Consider the following 26,865-nt stretch of genomic DNA (forward strand, 5'->3'; position numbering starts at 1 on the left):
GGTAATGAAGGGTATGTATGAGTTATACTTAATCCAGCCAGAACCCAACTAGTAGGCGCGGCCTTGCTCCATACGTTTGTACATGTGTATGGAGAGCAAGGCTGCGCCCACTGACCGGGGGTATGTATAACTCATACATACCCTCCATTACCAAGCCTGAAACCGGTGAATCCCCGCATCGCACAGTGCCTGAGATGGGCAAATTCATAAGTCTGCAGTCATAGAAAGTGACTGCAGACTTATCGGTTTTGACCAGACAACCCCATTAACATCTGCTACATCTGTAAGAACAATAAAGATGACCTTCCTGGGACACAGATTAATACAGAAGACCCTGAAGTGACTCTGCTAGAAATACCTGCATATTGCTACATGTTTTGAAAACAAGTTGACCCCATACTATGTGAAGAAATGCCATCTTCACTCAAAAATTCCATAACTCTTCATGGAATCCTTTATTTAACATCATGTAAATTACAAATATTGTTCTTTTTTAAGATCTATACTCTGTATTTTACATGTAATTGTGGGTCAACACCTTTAACAAGTCAAGCAATAGAAGCGAGGGTTCAGCTTACAATTTATTCAACTCAACAAGTAAATAACTGGTATACAGTATGAAGCAAATACTGCATGATTTAAAACATGTTTTCTATACTATTATATATATGCATATATATATATATATATAAACATTTTTAAATAAATATATATGTATATATATATATATATATATATATATATATATATATATATATATATATATATATATGAACTCTGGTTGTTCTCTTATTTAACATTGGTAAGGCAGGAACAATTCTATTGCATCTACTAGTATTATTCACACGTTTAATGCATTTGCATTGATATCAAATCCAGTGTAAAATATGTTTTCACTCTATTTACAGTGAATAATTTGACAGCTACATTTTCTTTTGTTAATTGAATGATATATCTTTTAGCTTCACTTTCCAAAAGGAAAGGGAGGTGTTACAGCTGCTATGAAAGTAAAGACTCTACCTCTGGAATGATACTAAAATGTATGTTTTTTTATTTGTCTACTTTTTGAACATTTGTGAGAATAAGGAACAAAGAAGAAGAAGAAGAAGAAGAATAGAAAAGAATAACGATTTGATTCTAATTACTTTTTTTTATGAATACTGACGAAGTTTTATTAACATTGCTTTGTAATACTATAATGATAATGCTGGTAGGTTATAAGAATAACACAATTTTTAAGACTTAAAACACCATCTATTGAACTTGATAAAAATGATTGCGGCAACTGGAGATAAGTATTTAGATCTGGTAATCATGGGTACATGCCATCGACCAGATGAAAGACTCTTCCAATTTTTACTAAGCCATTTGGCAGATTTCGCATTGCTTCATATACACGTGTACACTCTGGAGAGTTACTTCACAACCTTTCTACTTCACTTTAATTATGTAATACACTACAAGCACGTGAAGCCCCTTCTGATCATTATTATAGAGTCTAAGGCAATACCTGTGCTAGCACATGTTGCCTTTGTGTTAGCAAATATGTCTCTTTGAGGCACCATATTTTAATTCCCTAGGCCACAAAGTGTAATGAAAAAGTACTTGTTTCAAGATGGGCTAATAAAAGAATTTTGATGGCAAAAAAGACCACCTGGTTTATCTATTCTATCCCTTGCATTAGCAAATTCACTTACAGTTGATTTCCCAACAAAATTAGCTTAAAGTTTTTCCCAATCATCTATTTATATTTTCTACATTAATTCTGATCTTGTCCCGAAATCATTTCAGATTGCCCCCACTTCTTGTGTTTAGTTACCTGTACTGTAAAACATGTTTCTCTGAACTGTATTTAAGGGGAATCTGTCAGCCGGTTTATGCCAGCAGCATTTTGTAGGGACAGAGACGCTGATTTCAGTAATGTATCATTTATTTTACTGTGTGCAGCAGGTGTAATACAATCACTGCATTCTCTGCTGTATATCTAGCAGAGCATAGAATGCTGAGCTGTGACCCCATCCACAGGACTGATCGTCAGCTTTCTGTGTACACTGTATACTGACAGAAAGCTACCAATGAGTGCTATGGCCATGGTTGGACTAGGAGGCATGAAGCACCCAGTCCTGTAGTGACAATCTCCTTCTGATAAAACTGTGATTGTATTGAAACAGCAAAACAAAGTTTAGTAAGTAACACAATTCAGGAATCAGGTTCTCAGCTCCTATATCATGGTGCTCTCAATTTACAGAGCAAAAACCCATTGACAGATTCCCTTTAAACCATTCACATATTTTAATCATGTCTATATTTTCACACTATATCTCTGAGCTATGCAAAAAAGTTCTTCAACGCTTCCATCATTTGTGTAGCCTGTCTTTGTACCTTTTCTTTTTTTGTTGCTGTTTTTGTGTAGTCAAGGTCTCCTGAACCTAAAGAGTGAATTTGTTGCCAGAATTGACAATACAAACTGTATCCATTATTACACAGATCTCTTAGACTTGATGATACTTTTACTTTACTTTGAAAATATGTCACAATGCCTTTATTATGCTGACATTAGCATGATTGATTCAATGAATCCAGCAATGGAATGCATTGGTTTATGAGTCCAAGTGTATACAGTGTCCGCTCACCCAGCTTAACTGACATTTGCAGCTTGTTCTGAGCAGTGTGAGATCTCAGCAGCTGGAGAGACACTGAGGAAACGTCGATCAGATTGAAGTAAACTTTCATGAAAAACTACACAGCCAATCTTACATGGAATATGAAAGTAAATGCAACATCCCTATCAGGACTAAGGGAACTATTTACTAATCTGTGAAGGTTTTAACATACATTCTAGTGACAAATCCACTTTAACAAATACAGTGTTCCCAATGTGATCTCATTAGTGCTTCATAAAACATGATTAATTAATTGCTCTCTTTTCTACTGGTTATCTACAAATAAAAGGAAATTATGCGTTATAAAACTACCAAAAGCAAAATTAAGTAACATACAGGTATAGACGTATCTTGTAAAACTGAAAAGCTAAATCACAGGGTATTAGGAGCCCTACCCTTCCACCCTGGTTCACCACCAAAACATCATAGAAATGTACAATAAACCTCACCACTTTTTGGGGACAGTTTGCCGTCTTGGGAAAAAGTTGGAAGTACAGTATGCTGTTAAATATATGCTAGTATATAATATTTGGAATGTAAGTTCTTCCTTTATAATAGCTCTATAAATCATAAATCAGTAATGTATTGAATACAATTGCAATACTATGTAAACTGAATATTTTGTCTACTACATCGCTGCCAAAGTAACCTTTTCATAACAACGGTTAGTTCCTTTAATTACTTTTCTACCTTCAAACTAGCATGCTGTCCAATATCTGAAATTTGCCTGAACTATTCACATAGTATTGCTGTGTTAATAAACACTAATCATGAGATTTCCAGCATCGATGAAACAAATCCATTTACATGTGAAGGAGCAGGTGCCAATATATGCTAAATACCGTAGATAATCACAATTCTTAATAGCAGCAATCAAAGTTAATCAGAGCGCTAGAAAACGCAAATCATTATGGCATCTACATAAAGTATTTAGCTGCAATTCCAAAGTAAGAGGCTTCTTATAAATATGACATTGTTTGAGAGTGAAACACCTCCTCCAGTACATTATTAGCATGAAATAACAAGGTATACAAAATGCACATTATATCTCAAGTACAGTCGCGGGAGCGCAGATGATAGGTAAGGGATCTGACAATATATTTTAAAAATATCTATATTTTTATTCATTTTTGCTTTGCGTTTTTAATATGTCTGCCGTCAAAATTATTTATAGATTTTTCGGCATTTGATAATTCATCTCAATCAAAAATGTTGTGTTCGGTAAAATGTGCTCTTTATAGGAAACATGCATTTTGTCTTCTTTGTAAAATGTCACAGAATAGAAACTTGCAATCATTTCTGCCAGAGGAATCCGACATTTGGCTGACCTAGTTGGCAAGGAGTTTATTCAACGTTACCATCAAGCAGCAGCAGAAAATGGCCCAGTTGCAGCTCTCTTTTTTTTGCTTTCTTTGTCCTATGGTACACTTTTTTGTCACATGGATCAGGATTAAAACCTTTGAAGTCACAGATGAATACTTCAAGCTAATGAACCAGATTGAGTAAAACAGTGAAAAAATTAAGGGCTAGGCTCCTCAAGATCATTGTGTGCAGTAAAGAAAGACTGCTGAAAAAATGTACTATTCATCAAATCTAGTGAAAGGACATAGAGGAGGAGTTTTTTTTCCAACAACCAACCAATCAAATTGCAGCTCTTAATTAAAAGTCACCCTTTGGACAATAAAAGCAAAAACCCGACTGGTTCCAACTATTCAATATAACCAAGAAAATATAGCTGAATTCTGAAATGCTATAATATGCAAACATTGAATATATGTAGAATATCCTTATTAAAATTAAGGTACCTTCATTTTTATAAGTATATAAGTATTAAATATTTTTATAAGCATATTCTATATAGCAGTAATGCAGGTCAACTTTCATATATTCAATGTTTGCATAGATCTTAACACTTACAAAGTGCTGCTGTATTCTGTTGTTTGTATCTATCTACCTATCTATTTTACTAATTTCTTTCTTTTTTTGCTCATATCTTTTATTTATGTTCTGCATGAAGTATTAAAGAAATATTTTTTTTCACAAGTTTCCATATCGTTAAAGAAAATGTTAGAAAGTGACCAATTCTTTAAATCGGGTTTTTGTGTTAAATACATTTTTTCAACATTTTTTGGCAATGTTTTTTTTTCACATCACAATCTTTAATAAAAATAAAACTAAGTAATCTTATAATTTTTACACTGAGACTTTTTTTAGACTCTAACTTTCTGCTTTTGTTCAGGAAATCCACATGTACATTAGCCACATTGGTCACACCCTGAAGCAGGTAATTAGCTTGTGACATCACCTACTGTGATTGGTGAATCCTGTGTTATCACCTGCATAATGAGGTGTTACCTGTCATTTTAATCCTGTCTCTGCTGATAAGAAGCCTGCTGAAGACTCTTCCTGAGGAAGTATATACCAGACATATACAGTATTTGGTAGTTTACAGGAAACTATAAAAGCCACAGTGGCTAGTGTAACAATTGTAAGGTAGGTATATATATATATATATATATATATATATATATATATATATATATAAACAGTACAGACCAAAAGTTTGGAAACACCTTCTCATTTAAAGATTTTTCTGTATTTTCATGACTATGAAAATTGCACATTCACACTGAAGGCATCAAAACTATGAATTAACACATGTGGAATGATATACTTAACAAAAAAGTGTGAAACAACTGAAAATATGTCTTATATTCTAGGTTCTTCAAAGTAGCCACCTTTTGCTTTGATGGCTGCTTTGCACACTCTTGGCATTCTCTTGATGAGCTTCAAGAGGTAGTCACCGGAAATGGTCTTCCAACAATCTTGAAGGAGTTCCCAGAGATGCTTAGCACTTGTTGGCCCTTTTGCCTTCACTCTGCGGTCCAGCTCACCCCAAACGATCTCCATTGGGTTCAGGTCTGGTGACTGTGGAGGTCAGGTCATCTGGCGTAGCACCCCATCAGTCTCCTTCTTGGTCAAATAGCCCTTACACAGCCTAGAGGTGTGTTTGGGATCATTGTCCTGTTGAAAAATAAATGATGGTCCAACTAAACGCAAACCGGATGGAATAGCATGCCGCTGCAAGATGCTGTGGTAGCCATGCTGGTTCAGTATGCCTTCAATTTTGAATAAATCCCCAACAGTGTCACCAGCAAAGCATCCCCACACCATCACACCTCCTCCTCCATGCTTCACGGTGGGAACCAGGCATGTAGAGTCCATCCGTTCACCTTTTCTGCGTCACACAAAGACACAGTGGTTGGAACCAAAGATCGCAAATTTGAACTCATCAGACCAAAGCACAGATTTCCACTGGTCTAATGTCCATTCCTTGTGTTCTTTAGCCCAAACAAGTCTCTTCTTCTTGTTGCCTGTCCTTAGCAGTGGTTTCCTAGCAGCTACCATGAAGGCCTGCTGCACAAAGTCTCCTCTTAACAGTTGTTGAAGAGATGTGTCTGCTGCTAGAACTCTGTGTGGCATTGACCTGGTCTCTAATCTGAGCTGCTGTTAACCTGCGATTTCTGAGACTGGTGAGTCGGATAAACTTATCCTCAGAAGCAGAAGTGACTCTTGGTCTTCCTTTCCTGGGGTGGTCCTCATGTGAGCCAGTTTCTTTGTAGCGCTTGATGGTTTTTGCAACTGCACTAGGGGACACTTTCAATGTTTTCCAAATTTTTCGGACTGACTGACCTTCATTTCTTAAAGTAATGATGGCCACTCGTTTTTCTTTACTTAGCTGCTTTTTTCTTGCCCTAATACAAACTCTAACAGTCTATTCAGTAGCACTATCAGCTGTGTATCCACAAGACTTCAGCACAACACAACTGATGGTCCCAACCCCATTTATAAGACAAGAAATCCCACTTATTAAACCTGACAGGGCACACCTGTGAAGTGAAAACCATTTCCGGTGACTACCTCTTGAAGCTCATCAAGAGAATGCCAAGCGTGTGCAAAGCAGTCATCAAAGCAAAAGGTGGCTACTTTGAAGAACCTAGAATATAAGACATATTTTCAGTTGTTTCACACTTTTTTTGTTAAGTATATAATTCTACATGTGTTAATTCATAGTTTTGATCCCTTCAGTGTGAATGTACAATTTTCATAGTCATGAAAATACAGAATAATCTTTAAATGAGAAGGTGTGTCCAAGCTTTTGGTCTGTACTGTATATATTTTTTTTTCTTAAAAAGACATAGAAAAACTGGAGCAAATTCAGAGTAGAGCTACCAGGATGGTGAGCGGACTGCAAACTATGTCCTATGAGGAACAGTTAAAGGATCTGGGAATGTTTAGCTTGTAAAAAGAAGGCTAAGAGGAGGCTTAATAACTGTCTACAAATATCTGAAAGGAGGGCACAGTGTAGAAGGATCATCCTTATTCTCATTTGCACATGGATACACAAGAAGCAATGGAATGAAACTGAAAGAGAGAAGATACAGATTAGATATTAGAAAAAACTTTTTGACAGTGAAGGTGATCAGTGAGTGGAACAGGCGGCCACGAGAGGCGATGAGTTCTCCTTCAATGGAAGTCTTCAGAGGCTCGACAGACATCTGTCTGAGATGGTTTAGTGAATCCTGCATTGAGCAGGGGGTTGGACATGATGACCCCGGAGGTCCCTTCCAACTCGAACATTCTATCAATCTACGTAAAAAAAAAAAAACACAAAAACCTGGTTTCGCAACAGGTCATTCTTTTTTAGGCTGCCGTTATGATTTGATAAGGTTTGATTAAGCTGGAGATTCACTTTTTTAAAAGTATTGTAGATATTTCTTAATAACTTTATTAATGGGATATAAATATTACACTAATTGACGGTGCATCATGAGTGTTAATTTCAAATGTTTTTCTGCATATATATTGCAATGGTATGTAATAGAAAACATGTAATAATTATAATCAATGTATACATGTTTTACAACAGATTTTGGTGCTATTATCTATTCTATAGGACATACCAAAGCAGAAATGTCACTTGAATGATTGAAACAAGCACTTCCATTTCAGGGTCTTTTGTTTAAATCAGAAGTGAGCCACAGTCAGGCTGAGTTCACACGATGCGTTTTTAATGCGTTTCCGCGGCGTTTTTGCAGCTGCGTAAAAGCTGCGGAAACGCATTAAAAACGCATGGTAGAAGGGCAGCAATGTTCCCCAATTGAAATCCGCATGTGCTGTGCCCATGATGCGGATTTTTCCGCAGCGTAAACGCTGCGCTCAAAAATCCGCAGCATGTCAATTAATTTTGCGTTTCCGCATGCGGAATTGCCTTTGCAATGCAATAAAAAACGCAAGGCAATTCCGCATGTCGAAAACGCGCGAAAAGCGCGCGATAAATGCTTGCGAAATTCCACATGCAGTTTTCCGGGAAACGACATGCGGAAATGAAGCGCAAATTTTCCGCTTCATTTCCGCAACGTGGGCACATAGCCTTAGTGATACTAATACTTATGTGCCATATCTGAAACAAAAGTCACCAGCACAGGAGAGTAAAATAAGAAAATTAAACTTTTAAACATTAGCATTTTATCAGATGCACACTATGGCTGCAATCCATCAGTATATCATTATGAAAACCTATTTGGCAGCAGATAAGCAGGCTGTGAAAACGCTGGCAACAACTGATATGCCTAAAAGATTGAATATAACAATAATAAAAATGACCACATACCCTATGGAAATCTGTTGTATATGAAATATCCGCAATAAAAAACAACGTCCTATATTATCCTTCCTATTATTGATATTTTATTTTTATCTATATGTAAAGAAAAAAACTGCATCACAAAGTTCTGCCTTATGTGAATATACCCTGACAGGTTTCATACAATTTTTCACATATGTAAATCAACCAAACAAATCGCATTAACTAAACACTAAAAAAAAACAGTCATTCTCTAGTGAGAGCAAATAAAGAATAGAAAAATAATAAAGAGGCTTACAGACATGAGAACAAAGAATATCCTTGAAATATCCAATAAAGAGGCAAGATATAAATACTTTGATCCTTAAGAAATTAATTAATCCATGAAGATAATAATCCCTTATACTCAGTAGTCTATAATAGACTCTCTTAAATTGTAACAAAGGAATAATAGAGTGATTACTCAATTTATAAATCATATACTCAAGTAAGAGGGAAGATATTAAAATTCATATATGCGCTCACTACTATTTAAAGCAAATAAATTAGTACAAAGACCAGTAATCACAGTGACCTACTTATTGTATGTAAAACCTACCCATTTTAAGTAGCCCATGCTATGACATATGTTAGAGATTTAAAATAGTAATTTAATAATGTGTATCAGTCATGACAACTCAGAGGTTTGCAAACAAATGTGTCTAAGTGCAGATTCCTTTACTAAACCTATTAAAACATTTAGAAAATCGTTGTAAACTACTAACCACTGATGTATCCTTTGTCAAACATGAAACCACAGGAGTTACATTTCTAGACAAAATATATTTTTTACATTATTATTTTTATACCATTTAAGCTTTTGCTATCTCATGTAAAAAACAGCATGATGTAGGGGCACAGACCCTGACTCCACTGTTTTATCACTTAAAGGGAATCCCTCACCCTTTTGAGCTTTCTGAGTTATTATGGGCATACAGTTTGTATACAGCTGAAATTAGTCATACCTGTTTGCCTCCTGGATGATGCCTTCTTTAGTAAAAATCATCTTTTACAGCTTTGATCTTCCAGGCTATGTGGTATAGGTTGCCCGGAAGATAAGACTGCCTCCAGTCTTCATACAAGATTTCTCCTCCCATTCTCAAAAGACATCCCTTTTACGTCATGTGCGTGGCCGGAAAGCCTATGCCTGCGCATTCTGCATGCCCTCTCACATTGCTGGAATCAAGGTTGTCGTCTCTACACTATGCTGCGCTCAGATTATGTGGCAAAAACCAGGTGACAGATTCTGTTTAAATTAGCAACTGTGCCCAGTAAATGAGCCTTGAAAGGATCCCAAGCTTACAAAAAGAGAAGGAGGAGGGTTCAAATGTTTAACTATTTCCCCGATATATTAACGATTTGTTTTTTTCTCAAATCACAGAAGCCCTTCAGATAGGTAGGGCCCAGGTCAAGATCCTCACCATTCACTTAAAACACTGTGCAAAAGTGCTCAGCTAGTGCATGAGAAGTGTGCACCCCTCTGGATGGGAGACTATAGAAAGTTTGTGGAGTCTGTACTCAGATGTTATGCACATGTCAAGAGCCTCTACATAGTGTTTCGAGTGATCGATGGGTGTCTCAGGACCCAGACCCCGACAAGTTAAAGTATTTTTGCAAAAGGAGTGTGCTTTAAATAAAAGTGACAGTTACTGTTTAAAATTGTATTAAAGGGGTTGTCTACCACTCGAACAACCACTTCTCAATCTTTATGTTCTCCCTTATAATATAATAACAGCTATACTCATCTCCAGTGCAAGCACCATTCCAGCGGTGTTGACACTGGCTCTCCAGGAGCACTCGAGCCCTGCAGCCAATCAACAGCTGCTTAACATCTCCTTCGGACAAATCAGACACTCTATGCTAAATCATCTTGAAAGAAATTCTTGGCTTCTGTCTGCACTTCGAAAAGCAGAGATTTCACCCTTAAAATCCTCATGTAGACAACAAAATTTCTATATATACAGAGATGGACAGTATATATCTATGTGTGAGATCTATTTGTATATATACAGGTGCATCTCACTAAATTAGAATATCATCAAAAAAGTTAATTTATTTCAGTTCTTCAATACAAAAAGTGAAACTCATATATTGTATAGAGTCATTACAGAGTGATCAATTTCAAGAGTTTATTTCTGTTAATGTTGATGATTATGGTTTACAGCCAATGAAAACACAAAAGTCATTATTTCAGTAAATTAGAATACTTTATAACAACAGCTTGAAAAATGATTTGAAAATCCGAAATGTTGGTCTACTGAAACGTATGTTCAGTAAATGCACTCAGCACTCAGGCTCCTTTTGCATCAATTACTGCATCAATGCGGCGTGGCATGGAGGCGATCAGCCTGCGGCACTGCTGAGGTGTTATGGAAGCCCAGGTTGCTTTGATAGCAGCCTTCAGCTCATCTGCATTGTTGGGTCTGGTGTCTCTCATCTTCCTCTTGACAATACCCCATAGATTCTCTATGGGGTTAAGGTCAGGCGAGTTTGCTGGCCAATCAAGCACAGTGATACTGTTGTTTTTAAACCAGGTATTGGTACTTTTGGCAGTGTGGACATGTGCCAAGTCCGGCTGGAGAATGAAATGTTAATCTCCAAAAATCTTGTCAGCAGAGGGAAGCATGAAGTGCTCTAAAATTTCCTGGTAGACAGCTGCACTGACTTTGGTCTTGATAAAACACAGTGGACCTACACCAGCAGATGACATGGCTCCCCAAACCATCACTGATTGTGGAAACTTCACACTAGACCTCAAGCAGCTTGGATTGTGTGCCTCTCCACTCTTCCTCCAGACTCTGAGACCTTGATTTCCAAATGAAAATTGGAACTCTGGGACCTTGTGGAGTAGGTCAATGACTGCCTTCTGGACATCTGTCAAGTCGGCAGTCTTACCCATGATTGTGGAGCCTATTGAAACAGACTAAGGGACCTTTCTACACGCTTATGAAGCCTTTGTAGGTGTTTTTGTTAATTATTTTAATTTACTGAGATAATGACTTTTGTGTTTTCATTGGCTGTAAGCCATAATCATCAACATTAACAGAAATAAACACTTAAAATAGATCACTCTGTTTGTAGTGACTCTATATAATATGAGTTTCATTTTTTGTATTGAAGAACAGAAAAAAAATTACTTTTTGATGATATTCTAATTTATCGAGATGCACCTGTATGTCTTCCTATGAGTAAAGCCTATTTAAGTCAAAACCAACATTGGTTTTTCCTTGTGATTTCTTTGGAATGAAGGCTCTTATATATAAATATATCTGTATAAGCAGTAACAGTGGTAAATGGCAGCCTTCCATACAGAGAGATTTGGATCAGCTCCAGTGAACAATGAAATGAAATACAGCTCCACAATTTTAAATGAGTTTATACATTTACATTCTATTTTTCTCTAAGAAAAAAAAAATGAAACCCTCATCTTCAGGTCATCAAGGCTAACCTAAATTAACCTAACAAAACTGGAGAGGAAAGCGATTTCTACTTTGAGGGACGTCCTTCATCATTAAGAACTGTCTGCCTCTGTCTCCTCTTGATGTGAAATACAGTGGTGAACAAGCAAAGCATTTCAAAATGCCCTCAAGAATTTTCAGTGCCCAACATACGAGATGCAAATCTGGCTCAAATATGTGCATTTATTTTTCAAAGCTAAAAGAAACCCATCTCTTACATGTGACAATTTGGAATGTATCCATATCATTTCTCTGCAATAGGTCTCAAATATTTAAACAAAAGGAAGAACAGAAATGTATTCTTTTAAATTGACGATGCCTGGGTCATAGTTTATAGCGTTATAGCTAATAACTATATAACAAGCAGGTTTTACCACAAGCTCTATGGTCAAGAGTGACAGCTCCTATGTATTATGTAGTGAGAAATAGGAACCTGCTATATGCCACACGTCCCTGTAGAATATATTATAGCTCACTGTAAGTGGATATGACAGGAACTGATGGAACATGTAGAGGTCCAGTCATAATAATAAATACACATATGTGCTACAGGAGGTATGGTCATATTATTATCATGTTACTAATTCTTTTATATATATATATATATATATATATATATATATATATATATATATACACATATTATATATACTGACCATTATATTCACACATATGTAATATACTATACTATATACTATAAATATAATATAACCCACGAAAAACACGGAGAGAACACACAAACTCCTTGCAGATGTTGTCCTTGGTGGGACTTGAGCGCTGCAAAGCCACCGTGCTGCCCACTAAATATATATATATATATAGTGGGCAGCATGGTTAGCTCTGTAACCTTGCAGTGCCGAAGTCCTGAGATCAAATTCCACCAAGGACAACATCAGCAAGTAGGATGTACGTTCTCCCCGTGTTTTTCTTGGTTTTCTGGTTTCCTCCTACATTGACAAAGACATACCGATAGGGAATTTTGATAGTGATGATTATAGCTGTATAGTGCTGTAGAGTTAATGGTGCTATATGAGAATGCAGTCAGACGGCCGTATAAATGGGACTGAGATCGGACCGCAATGCTCAGACTGGCTGTGGCTCTTCCCACCGAGCATGGCAGCTATATAGAAATATATGAAGCTGTCACACTCGGGTAAGGAGAGCCACTGGCCAGTACGTGCAATGAGGTTTGATCTCGGTCTGATTTACATGGCTGTCTGACTGCTCCCTAAGTGACTCAAATAAATACCTAAACGTACATGCATCACACTTTACTAAAAGAACAGCTGAGAAGAAAACCGTCCTCAATTTCCTGTGACACATTTTTATCCTCATCCTATATTATGTATACTGGCCATCTTCTTTAAACCCCAGATCCAATTCAAAATGGGTGGTCATGTCCAAAAAAATATATATAAGTATATATATATATATATATATATATATATATATATATATATATATATATATAAAAATATGCAAAATATGGCAGATTTTAACATAATGGCAGCTGACATGCCATATATACAGTTCAAGTACACAGCTCCAGTCTCTTCATTCCTAATAACACATATATACATTTTACGTCCATTAAGAAATTAGAAGCAAGGACAGAATATCGTGAGCAATCCAGTGTGTTCCATAAGATGAATTTACATCATTTGGATGTGTGTATAATGGAACATTTGCAAAGTTAAAAGTGCCAAAATAATTTCTATACCCCATTTCCCAGACTAATAGAGGATAGAGTCTTCTTTTTAAGAAATGATCATGAGCTTCACTTCATTATGCAGTATCAAGCAGATTAAGATTGCTTTGCTTGTGCTACTTTTACTACAGGATCACTCAGGCAATTTGTAAGGAGCACAAAGAATGAAAAGTTAACAACAGCTAATTTCTGACCACATTTGGGCTCAATTTCAGATGCGTAACTTAAAATCAAAAGTGCAAAAAAGAAGAAGCACCCGATAACTGTTTGGATGCTTCTTTTGCATGTTTAAACAAAAATATTCAGTTGGTATCCAGTTGCATAAAGTTGGCATCAATTTAAAGAGTACATAAACTTTTCGGGAGAATTTCTTTTTATAAGTTGTAGGCGTTTAATTCTGTGCAGATCAGTAGGGTGTTTGGGGTAAACATATCAAATCATATATTAATACATTTGGATATGTCGGTCATTGTAAATTATATATATATATACATTTTAAAGGAGTTGTCCACTACTCGGACAACCCTTTCTTAATCACTGTTTCCCCCCGACTAATGGAAAATCTTTTAAACATGTTTTCCCACTAACAGTTTGTTCAATATTATCAATCTGTCATTTACTTTAACTTTGAAAATGCCTCTATGAAACACTGTAGCAAGAGATAGAAAAGACAGCGCACATAGGGCTTTATCTGTATAAAAGTAAATACCAGGTCCCACAATCAGTCTGACTCACCTTCTGAGGTTGTGTGAGTCACAACCAACTGTGAAGCACCTGTCAGATGGCCTATGCAGAAGACTCCACTGATCAGTAAACAATGAGAGGAGATAAAAAGCTGGGCTGGTCCTCCGAGCTGGTCCAGAGACACACAAGGGTTAATGATAAACCAAAACTTCTTTATTACTTGGCCTACGTGTTTCGTGGCTACACTGCCACTTCCTCAGGAAGGAAGGCAGTGTAGCCACGAAACGCGTAGGCCAAGTAATAAAGAAGTTTTGGTTTATAGGCAGTGTAGCCACGAAACACGTAGGCCAAGTAATACAGAAGTTTTGGTTTATCATTAACCTTTGTGTGTCTCTGGACCAGCGCGGAGGATCAGCACGGCTTCATACCTCCTCTCATTGTCTATGAAACACTAAAATTCAGTGATGCAACTCCTAAAGGATGGTAATGTAATGCACAGATATTTGTGTCTATTCTGTGTCCCTGCACAGCGCTGATATACAAGGGGATTTGATTAAAGGTGTTGTCAGGTCCAAAATGATAAATCTGCAGTTACTCTGTGTGACTGCAGACTTATGAATCTTCCCTGCGCAGGGACTGTGCGCTGCGGGGATTCGCCGATCTCTGAGGCGGGAAGGGCGGTGATGTACAGTACAGAACAAAAGTTTGGACACACCTTCTCATTTAAAGATTTTTCTGTATTTTCATGACTATGAAAATTGTACATTCACACTGAAGGCATCAAAACTATAAATTAACACAAGTGGAATTATATACTTAACAAAAAAGTGTGAAACAACTGAAAATATGTCTTATATTCTAGGTTCTTCAAAGTAGCCACCTTTTGCTTTGATGACTGCTTTGCACACTCTTGGCATTCTCTTGATGAGCTTCAAGAGGTAGTCACCGGAAATGGTCTTCCAACAATCTTGAAGGAGTTCCCAGAGATGCTTAGCACTTGTTGGCCCTTTTGCCTTCAATCTGTGGTCCAGCTCAACCCAAACCATCTCAATTGGGTTAAGGTCTGGTGACTGTGGAGGCCAGGTCATCTGGCGTAGCACCCCATCACTCTACTCCTTGGTCAAATAGCCCTTACACAGCCTGGAGGTGTGTTTGGGGTCATTGTCTTGTTGAAAAATAAATGATGGTCCAACTAAACGCAAACCGGATGGAATAGCATGCCGCTGCAAGATGCTGTGGTAGCCATGCTGGTTCAGTATGCCTTCAATTTTGAATAAATCCCCAACAGTATCACCAGCAAAGCACCCCTACACCATCACACCTCCTCCTCCATGCTTCATGGTGGGAACCAGGCATGTAGAGTCCATCCGTTCACCTTTTCTGCGTCGCACAAAGAGACGGTGGTTGGAACCAAAGATCTCAAATTTGGACTCATCAGACCAAAGCACAGATTTCCACTGGTCTAATGTCCATTCCTTGTGTTCGTTAGCCCAAACAAGTCTCTGCGGCTTGTTGCCTGTCCTTAGCAGTGGTTTCCTAGCAGCTATTTTACCATGTAGGCCTGCTGCACAAAGTCTCCTCTTAACAGTTGTTGTAGAGATGTGTCTGCTGCTAGAACTCTGTGTGGCATTGACCTGGTCTCTAATCTGAGCTGCTGTTAACCTGCGATTTCTGAGGCTGGTGACTTGGATAAACTTATCCTCAGGAGCAGAAGTGACTCTTGGTCTTCCTTTCCTGGGGCGGTCCTCATGTGGGCCAGTTTCTTTGTAGCGCTTGATGGTTTTTGCAACTGCACTTGGGGACACTTTCAAAGTTTGCCCAATTTTTCAGACTGACTGACCTTCATTTCTTAAAGTAATGATGGCCACTTGTTTTTCTTTACTTAGCTGCTTTTTTCTTGCCATAATACAAATTCTAACAGTCTATTCAGTAGAACTATCAGCTGTGTATCCACCTGACTTCTGCACAACACAACTGATGGTCCCAACCCCATTCATAAGGCAAGAAATCCCACTTATTAAACCTGACAGGGCACACCTGTGACGTGAAAACCATTTCCGGTGACTACCTCTTAAAGCTCATCAAGAGAATGCCAAGAGTGTGCAAAGTAGTCATCAAAGCAAAAGGTGGCTACTTTGAAGAACCTAGAATATAAGACATATTTTCAGTTGTTTCACACTTTTTTGTTAAGTATATAATTCCACATGTGTTAATTCATAGTTTTGATGCCTTCAGTGTGAATGTACAATTTTCAAAGTCATGAAAATACAGAAAAATCTTTAAATGAGAAGGTGTGTCCAAACTTTTGGTCTGTACTGTATGTGTTATATATACTCACGGTCAGAACCCGACTAGTGGGCGTGGCCTCTCTCAATACAAGTGTATGAAGTGAAGCTGCGCCCACTAGTTGGGTTCTGTCCGGAAGTATGCAAAACGCATATGTAGCCGCAGGTCCCAGTTTAGAAACCAGTGAATTGCCGCAGCACGCAGTGCATGCACTGGAAGGATTCATTAGTCTGCAGTCACATAGAGTAACTGCAGACTTATCATTTTGGACCAGACAACTACTTTAAGTGTAATAGTAAGTTCAATGTTTTTACATTACAAATACAATAAATAGGTTTTTCTCCCATCGGATGACCAGTTTAACCCCTTACTGGCCTGGGTCGTATTAGTACGCCCCATGCCATCACTCCCGGTTAAGCACAGGCTCCGGCGCTGAGCCCGCACTGAACCGGGCACATGTCAGCTGATTCTTAAAGCTGACATGTGCCCGCAACAGCCGCGGGTGGAATCGCGATCCACCCACGGCAGTTAACCAGCTAAATGCCGCTGTCAATCTCTGACAGCGGCATTTAACAGCACCGTGCTGGAAGCACGTTACTTACCCCGCCCATCGGTGACCCCGTCACATGATCGTGGGTCACTGATGGGTGGGCATGGCAACCCGGGGTCTGCAGCAGACCCCAGTGGTTGTCATGTAGAGATCGCTATGAGTGCCACCTAGTGGACCTTTGGATTTTTTTTTTCACCACTTAAATAAAAAAGAACCTATACATGTTTGGTGTCTACAAACTCTTAATGAACTGGAGAATAAGAATGGCAGGTCAGTTTTAGCATCCAGTGAAAGTGTAATGAAAAAAAAAACAAATGTGGAATTGCATTTTTTTTGCAATTTCACCGCACTTGGAATTTTTTTCCCGTTTTCCAGTGCACTATTTGGTAAAACTAGTAATTGCGTTTAAAAGTACAACTTGTCCCGCAAAAAAATAAGCCATCACGTGGCCATATTGCCCAAAAAATAAAAACGCTATGGCTCTGGGAACAAGGGGAGCAAAAAACGAAAATGCAGAAACGGAAAATCCCAAGGTCGTAAAGGGGTTAACCTTTTGTAGTTCCAGGCGTAAACTGCAGATTCTATCTACATCCCCGCTATTAGTGTGCATAGAGGTAATCACTTCCAAACAGTAGACATTTTTCCAATTTAGATGTGTGGTTTCACTTCCTTTAGGTTGTAGAAGGACAATTTTCATAATGGTAACTGTTAATTGCACTTACTTATTTTTGTACAATAAACTTAAAATTCTCTTGGATTAACTGAAATATAAACTTTTGGAATGCCCCAGAATTACTATATTGGTAAAATATGCACACAGTACTCTTAAAAGTAATTGAATGGATTACTAAAGAAGGCAAGTGGAAAAACAGCCAATAACAATGAGTCAGGATATTTTGGTAATAATTTCCAAATTGGCTTAGAAGCATTAAAGCTAGACCTTATGGCCTGTTAATTGTCATCTCTATATTGGCACCATCTTTTTATAAATCGGACCCCTGCTCCCAATCTAAAACATTACTAGGAAGAGTAAGGTCAGCTTACTTATTGGTCTTGCTTGATCAATACTAACTGCTAGAATCTTGATCTATCCCTAGAAGACCTTGAATAACTTCACAAGCAAAATTTAATTAGCAACCATTGTGAAAACAATGGAGTGACCTCATTCAACCTTTACATAGCCTATAGCGTGTTGTAGGTTATTTACTGATGCTTCCGGAAATTTGCACTTTCATTAAATATATATGTAGCTGACAAATACCCATGTGCAGTACAAAGCAAAGTTATAATAATATCAAACAAGATCCAACACTATTCAAGAACGTACAGCTCCAAAACAGGGGCAACTGGATTAATTCATGTGGGCAACTGTGTTTTGCAAAACTCTAGTCTAGCATACTTTTATTTATTTTCCTCACTTATATAGCCCCATTAATTCCACAGCGCTTTACAGACATTATCGGCACTGTCCCCATTGGGGTTCACAATCACTACCAGTATGACTTTGGAGTGTGGGAGGAAACCAGAGTATCCGGAGGAAACCCACACAAGCATGGGAAGAACATACAAACTCATTCAAGTATTACTAAATATTCTAATCTATGACCCCATTATACCAAAAAAGGAATACTTATCGCAGGTAAGGATTTTATAATCCAGTTAGAAATTTTTATGTTTAATCATGTAGTCACGATGTGCTGATAGTAGGAGGGGAACAGAAAAGAAAAATTTGTTCCAGAGTCAGTGGAACAGCAGCAATTGGAGGTGGTTTAGAAAATCCAGTAATAGGTCATCTTTAAGGCTGCTGTACATATTAATTGAAAGTCATCTGAATTTGCCACTTTTGGTGAGATGTTGGGTGAAAGAAGGGTAGGGCATGTTGGATTTCAAGACATAAGCTGCCTCCAAAGGTTCCTTTGTGTACAAATGTGGGTCAAAGGAACCACTATTGGGAAAACAAAGCTTTTGGACAACATCTGTCTAAAGTTTGTGGCCATCATTATTCTGGAGAATATACAAAGTTCGTCCTGTAATTCTGCTATACAGGGATATAATATTATATGGCTATTTATTTTATAAAAGGTGATGTTGCGACAAGTTAAAAGATGGAGACACAAAGAAGTTATTCACTGGAACCTCAATCTTCAAGTTTTGCTTTTAGTAATCTGCAACTAGTTACTCCTCTTTTGGATAAGACTGAATATATAGAACATTCATTTATTGTTCTAAAAGGAGTTGGATTCTTGCCATGTGTACATTTGCATGTTACTGTATATTTGTCTTTAGCCATTGGCCATAGTTTTGTTTTTCTTTTACCATTAATTTGTCTATTATTTCTGATTTGATGAACTTTTACTTTCAGAGAATGAATCCAATTTTGTTCTCTTTTTGTCAGCTAGTGTATAAAATCATTAGACATTTCGGCACACACAGTATGTCTTCTCATACCAATGTAAGACGATGAGCACAAATAGTAAATAGAGTTTTAATGTGCTCTTCTGTGAATAGAAACCATTGCACAAGATGTCGTTTGACTGTGCGAAAGGGCATTAAACCAAGATGACGGTAGTATCATTATCTGCATCTCAGCACTCATACCTTTTCTGAACCTTCATGGTACAATCTGAGATGTGATTTCAAATCTTGAAGAATTGTAAGAGTCTCGAGAAAGCCATTCATATGGCCAATTATGGTAATGGTGGTTGGAGTAAATACAGAATTGTTTCCCTGTAGCATGTGAACATCAAACACCTGTCATGTAATCTCATCAGATACTAAACAAAGGCTATGCCCTCTCATTAGACCCTAGTCAACAGCAACAAACTAACTAATGAGGTTGTGATTGCAGGAGGACGATAAATGAACAAATCACAAAAGAACAAGTGCAAGAACATACTCTCCTAAATAAAGCCAAATCAATGGTACCACCAAACGCAAGGAGGTTTAACCATAAGAAAATATCTTTACCACACCAACACAGCTAGTAAGGATTTTCAGAACTCTGATTGCTGGCAAAAGAATAGACTATAAAAATATTTTTTGCACATCTGCTTCTATATAGCACAAGATATTACCTTTCTTACATACATGTACACGTAAAGGTAATATATCTTGTGCTATATAAAAGCAGATGCACAAAAAATATTTTTTTATAGGTAAACCTCCTTGCATTTGGTGATACCATTTTAATGGTTGAATGGACACACAAAATGTGCAAATCCTAAGAAAAGAACTGTCCTTGCATGCTAGTTTTTGGAGTATAGGTATATCTGTGTATTATTCACATAGCAATGTTGACTAACAGCACTAGTTTTGTAGGCTGTATACTACTTTATTTATAGATCATTCTCATCATGGTGGTACTGTTACATTTGGAGACCTGAGATCCTGGGATAGGCTATGTTTTCATCTGTGATCTGAATTGTTTTCCTGTTCTGTGATAGGAGCAGAAACACTGAATTCAAGCAGTCGCGGATCTATCATACAGTGCACACCAAAAGCACCTGGTGGTTTCCACTAAATCTTTGGTTTTTCCATTCTGGCATCCATCAAATCTAAAAGAGGCTCCAAAGCCCTTGTAAACAGATTCTTGTAATGTCACCAAAAGAAGCATAAAAAATGTCATCCTCCTTATATTTATGCAAGTTCTGCAAGAAAATTAAGAGTAAAACAAAAAACAGAATGCGACTTAATAACACCAAAAAGGAATTACAATGACTAGAGCAACCTGTGGTGTCAGGATATCTACATATTGATAGCCGATGTAGGAATGGACAATTAATATTTTACATCAATGGAAATATGCCAGTGATTTGTATGTATCATTTCTAATAATAGTGAAATTGTTTTTAGTGTTAGCGTTATTTCCTCTGGACTATAATATTTGATAAACCAGGCCTGGACAAATCCCAGGAGTCAAGCTAACAATGCTCCTAAAATTCCACCCCACTAATTTTTTTCTTTGTCTACGGAAGTCTACTAAAACCAGAAAGTGGTTCCAAAACCCTTTATTAGTTTGCCCATCCTTGAGGTGAGCTGTCCAAACATTCAGTAAATTACCTGAAAATGTTAAGCGCAGTGAAAGCATTATAAAATCCAGGCTACTCACATCCATTTAGATGTCAATATTATCCAGGCTATTCACATTCATTTTGATGTCAGCACTATCTAGGCAATTGACATCCATTTTGGTGACAGTATTAACAACTCTCTATCAAGCAGCATGTGTAATTACAACTGAACTCTAATTTTATGCTGCATTGCTAAAATACATCTCCATATAGCAGCAATTGCCCTCATTTTTTTTTCTGGGACAGCTTTATTTTTACTGATATAATGCAATGCTGAAAAATTATGACTACCTTTTTTTTTTTAGGCTACACGGAATTTTTTTGTTGCCGGGTACACATCTTCAGTAGCTTTCTATTGTGGAGTGATACATAAATGCCAGGAAACGGAGCTGCTGTAGGTATCCATCATCCTCGCAAACAAAAGCTGCATTATTATAGAATCATGTCACTTCCATTATTTCCTATGAGAAGCATAAAACAATGCACCATTGGGCTCAGTGTTAGTATATTCATATTTATTAAATGTATGAGAATTCTATGTAAATATTATTATCTTACCCATTTACAAAGCTACACTGTTTACTTAACCTTCATGGGTAAACTGAGAAAGACTAAATATGTAATAGAGCCTTGGTTAAAGCCTAGACAGGCATGGGACTGCAATTATAAATTACAATGCCCTTTCCTCAGTTCACAGTTCTATTCATCTTTTTGAAACATTGAGAGACAGATTGGACATCAGGGAACGGATTAGCCACAGGACGACCTGTATTTTTAAACAAAAGCCTAAGTGTGGAAAAATGGCACCATGTGTCACCCATTCTTTACTTCCTGAAAAAAAAAACATTCATGGAAATAGCCATTTAAACAGCTCTTTCCCACTCATGGCAGAACAAGTACTGATTGTCTTAACACCCCCCCGCACATATCAAAGCTAAGATCGCCAATACCGATACAGGCCTCACTTCAAGTCAACTCAAGGACAGGAAACAGTTACATAAAAAGTGCTCGTTAAAAATAACTCATTATCTTTATATAAACCATTAATCCAATTCAGAAATGCATAATTAGCTATAGTAAAGTGCAGGAAGATGATATTTTTATTCATCAGAATTAGTAATATTCATACAATTTATTAGCAAGTGTTGAACATTTTCTTTAAACATGATATTATCCTTCTGTAAGTGTATCTGTGTCATAGTGGTCAGAGTTTTAGATGTAAGGCCATCCTTTAACAAGGATAAAACCAATTAATCGTACAAGTGCCTATGGATTTACCCCGACAATATGCTGTACTATCCTCATAATGGTAGTTTAAGGCATCTATGGCTGCATGGGGACTACACAGCATAAATCAAACCCATGCAGATTCCGCAAGATGGTACCTTTTGTGGCTAATAATTCAGTAAGCCCTGATCAAGTCTAATATGGAGAGTTTGGCTACAGAACTAGTCTGAAGGGGAAATCATTTCATATGCATGATGTGTTAAGCCACAACTGCAATCATTAAACACATCATAAAGTCCACTGTACATTTCTCATTAAAGCTGCGAGGAAAAGGAAAAAAACGTCCTCTAAACTGCGCTTTCAAAAAACAGAGATGCAAGCAAGAATAAGAATGATATGTGATCAATTAGGAGGATTCTTCTTATGAACTTTCCATAGTCTTGTTTTTCAAGGATCAAAATTTCTGCACCACAGGAAACATCCCCCTGGCAAGTTCTCCTTGACATTTATATAAAAAAAAATGGTGCTTCATTAAGACAGAGGAATGCAAAACACAAGTGCAATAGAGAAATGTTACCTTGTATAATACATTACTAGGCTGGAAATAGGATATATATACATAGGAGCAGCCAACCTCCAGACATTTCATGGCAGTCAGAAAAGCCTGGATTAACAAGTGTAGCCTGGAAATGTTCACCCATAAGCCACACGCACAGGTTCTCTCCATATCCAGGCAGTTAACTAACCACACACATTAACTGGCTCTTATTGATGAGACATATCATATGAAAAAAGTATATACACAACATATAGTGCCCATGCCATAGGCAGGTCAGTGCCCCCTGACAAGCAGCCTGGCTCTCCTCACATACAATAGTCTTGGTATAATAACCCAATGAGCAATTTCCTGTGATGTTTGCTGAGAACATACCAGAAGATCCACACTTCCATCAATCCTCCAGCTAATAAATACTGCTATAGCAACAGATGTGAGCTTTGTCATCCCTCAGTGACAACAATCTTTACAGAAAAGCCATGTTGCACCACAAGTAAAAGCTGATTGGCATCACAGACAGAAGGGCATCGCGAAGTCTACAGGTCAGGGGGTGAGGACAATGGATGGTACTCTACAGAATTAATGCTTTATTCAGGCATAATGCGACATCAGGGGAAGGCAAAATCTAGAAGAAAGCAGCATCTGCATAGAGAAGAAGGGGCAGGGAGGACAGACACAGTTGTGCAGGTGCCCTGGTGTGTAGGTGTAGGTAAGGGCACAATCTTCTCCCATGCCAGCCTACAGAATCACCAGGCAGCAGATGAGCAGGGAGATTTCCCATTGAGAGCAGGGATAATAAATGCGGCGTTGTGTGTGGAAAGAGAACATCATTTAGCTCCATTAACCTCTCCCACTGTGGATTTCCAGTGGGATGACTGCTAGTCAGTGACCACCCAAAATCCAGTGGAGCAGTGAGTAAGTGAGGAGAGTGGAGCAGTGAGGATGGGGCCTGAGCTGCAGAATCCGCTGCATCCTCCTGCACTCTGCTGCCCTTTCCATAGAACTTTAGTGCCATCTATTGAAAACTTGCTGAATAAAAGGGGATCAGGGCACCTATTGATCTGGATCCAAACAAGCCAATTACTCAACAGGATTGTATTCCTCCCCAGCTCTGAGGAGTCCTTCCAGCTGCACAATGCCCAGCTGCATGCCCACCACCATGCAGTCCCCACCGCCACCATGGAGTAAGAGGAAGCATATTTACCTTCTTTAAGGAACTGAGAGTGGATCAGAAAGAGAAGCAAACAGCAGATGGCCGCCCCTGCTAGTGCCCATAAAGCCTTCAGGAGCTGCATGTCGCTTCCCAAGTCACAGAATCCGCACAAAGTGACCGAGTGAATCCCCAGCACAGCGCTGCATGGAGGGTTCCGGAGCGGGCAGGAGGGCGCCCAGGCTGGGCTACTGGCAGGGCTCAGGCACCAGGCTGTGCCCCAGGGCTGGCAGCACGGAGCCCCCGAGCATCCATGAATCAGCTGTCTGTTCCTCGGAGTTGGCCAGCAGACTGGGCACGATTGCGCAATAGGTGGGAGCCATCAATTATCCCCTCTCCCCGGTCAATTCCTGCCCATCTCCCTCCACGGGGGTCGGTGCCCGGCAGATGCGCCCTCCCGTCTGCGCCAACTTGTCCTGGGCTCTTGTAGTAGCTGTTGCTCTGCAGAGGCTGAAGGCTCCGTCCGCCCTGGCACCGGGCACGGCTGCTACTCCTGGCTGCTGCTGGCAGGGGGCTCCGCGCTCATTCCGATGCAATCATCCAGTGGTGAGGGAAGGGCAGAGGCACAGGGCAGAGACACAGAGCAGAGGCACAGAGCAGAGGCACAGAGCAGAGGCACAGGGCAGAGGCACAGGGCACAGTCCGCGCTGCAGCTTCTCTGCTGATTGCGGAGGCTGCGCTGCTTCTCCCTACTGTTCTCTGGGAGGAATGTGTGATGCCGCTGCCCTCCCTTCCTCCCTCTCTCCCTCCCTCGGCGGGTACTGGGCTGGATGGTGATAGAGGTGGATTATTTATTGTGTCAGTGCCCGCTGCCCGCTGCCTCCTTATTTACACAGTGGCAGAGCTCCGCGCAACTTTCCTGCGCTCAGACTCTGACGTCACGGCGGGCCCCTGCTCCACGGCCGCGTCTACCCCCCGTCCCCCGAGCTGTGACCTGTCACCCCCTCCACAGGACGGGACGTGCGGGGATTCCACTCCACAGAGCGCCCAGTGCAGCCTTCACCTGTGCCCACGGCGGCAGTGCCCACAGCCCGGCACCCAGCACCACCTCTGCACGCCGCACACTACTGCAGGGATGCAGGCGGCTCATGCCGTGCTAATGATACGGCCTGAGAAGTGGACAGTCCCGGATCCCCATTGTGTGGACTGGGCAGAGTGTGAGCGGCCGCGGATGTAGCGCCGTGTCTGGCGCCTTAGTAACTCGCATAGTCTCGGGTTGTCGTGGACACGTGAGGAGGAGAAGCTGCGGCTCCATCTCTATGTGCACAGTGTGCCCACTGTCAGATGGCGGAGGGACACTGCTCCCCTGTCCTCTACTCGCTGAGCTGGGCTGTGGGGCACATATATATATATATATATATATATATATATATATATATACATATACATACACAACTATATACATACACTACTGTATACATACATAACTATATACATCCATATACATACACAACTATATACATACACTACTGTATACGTACACAACTATATACATACACTACTGTATACATACATAACTATATACATACACAACTATATACATACACAACTATATACATACACTACTGTATACATACATAACTATATACATCCATATACATACACTACTGTATACATACACAACTATATACATCCATATACATACACCACTGTATACATCCATATACATACACAACTCTACATACACAACTATATACATCCATATACATACACAACTCTACATACACAACTATATACATACACTACTGTATACATGCACAACTATATACATACACAACTATATACATATACTACTGTATACATACACAACTATATACATCCATATACATACACTACTGTATACATCCATATACATACACAACTCTACATACACAACTATATACATACACTACTGTATACATACACAACTATATACATACACTACTGTATACATACACAACTATATACATCCATATACATACACAACTATATACATATACTACTGTATACATACACAACTATATACATACACAACTATATTCATACACTACTGTATAGATACACAACTATATACATACACTACTGTATACACACACAACTATATACATCCATATACATACTCAACTATATACATACACTACTGTATACATACACAACTATATACATCCATATACAAACAACTATATACATACACTACTGTATACATACACTACTGTATACATACACAACTACATACATACACTACTATATACATACACTACTGTATACATACACAACTATATACGTACACTACTGTATACATACACAACTATATACATACACAACTATATACATACACTACTGTATACATACACAACTATATACATCCATATACATACACAACTATATACATACACTACTGTATACGTACACAACTATATACATACACTACTGTATACATACATAACTATATACATACACAACTATATACATACACAACTATATACATACACTACTGTATACATACATAACTATATACATCCATATACATACACTACTGTATACATACACAACTATATACATCCATATACATACACCACTGTATACATCCATATACATACACAACTCTACATACACAACTATATACATCCATATACATACACAACTCTACATACACAACTATATACATACACTACTGTATACATGCACAACTATATACATACACAACTATATACATATACTACTGTATACATACACAACTATATACATCCATATACATACACTACTGTATACATCCATATACATACAC

The 26,865-nt window shown here is 38.5% G+C and overlaps 1 protein-coding gene across 1 annotated transcript in view; it reads right to left on the reverse strand.

The window, feature by feature from the left end:
- The window catches only part of TAFA5 (TAFA chemokine like family member 5), a 720,598-nt gene extending 695,302 nt beyond the window's left edge, over window positions 1–25,296 (reverse strand). Inside the window, exon 1 of the mRNA XM_073652138.1 lies at window positions 24,093–25,296. Within this exon, the coding sequence (XP_073508239.1) occupies window positions 24,093–24,183 (91 nt within the window). The 5' untranslated portion in view covers window positions 24,184–25,296. The remainder of the gene's footprint in view (window positions 1–24,092) is intronic.
- Window positions 25,297–26,865: the final 1,569 nt, after the last annotated feature.

This window comes from Phyllobates terribilis, unplaced genomic scaffold (assembly GCF_046119375.1).
Source record: "Phyllobates terribilis strain yellow unplaced genomic scaffold, ASM4611937v1 Scaffold_11__3_contigs__length_659146591, whole genome shotgun sequence".
In the NCBI taxonomy this organism is placed as follows: Eukaryota; Metazoa; Chordata; class Amphibia; order Anura; family Dendrobatidae; genus Phyllobates; species Phyllobates terribilis.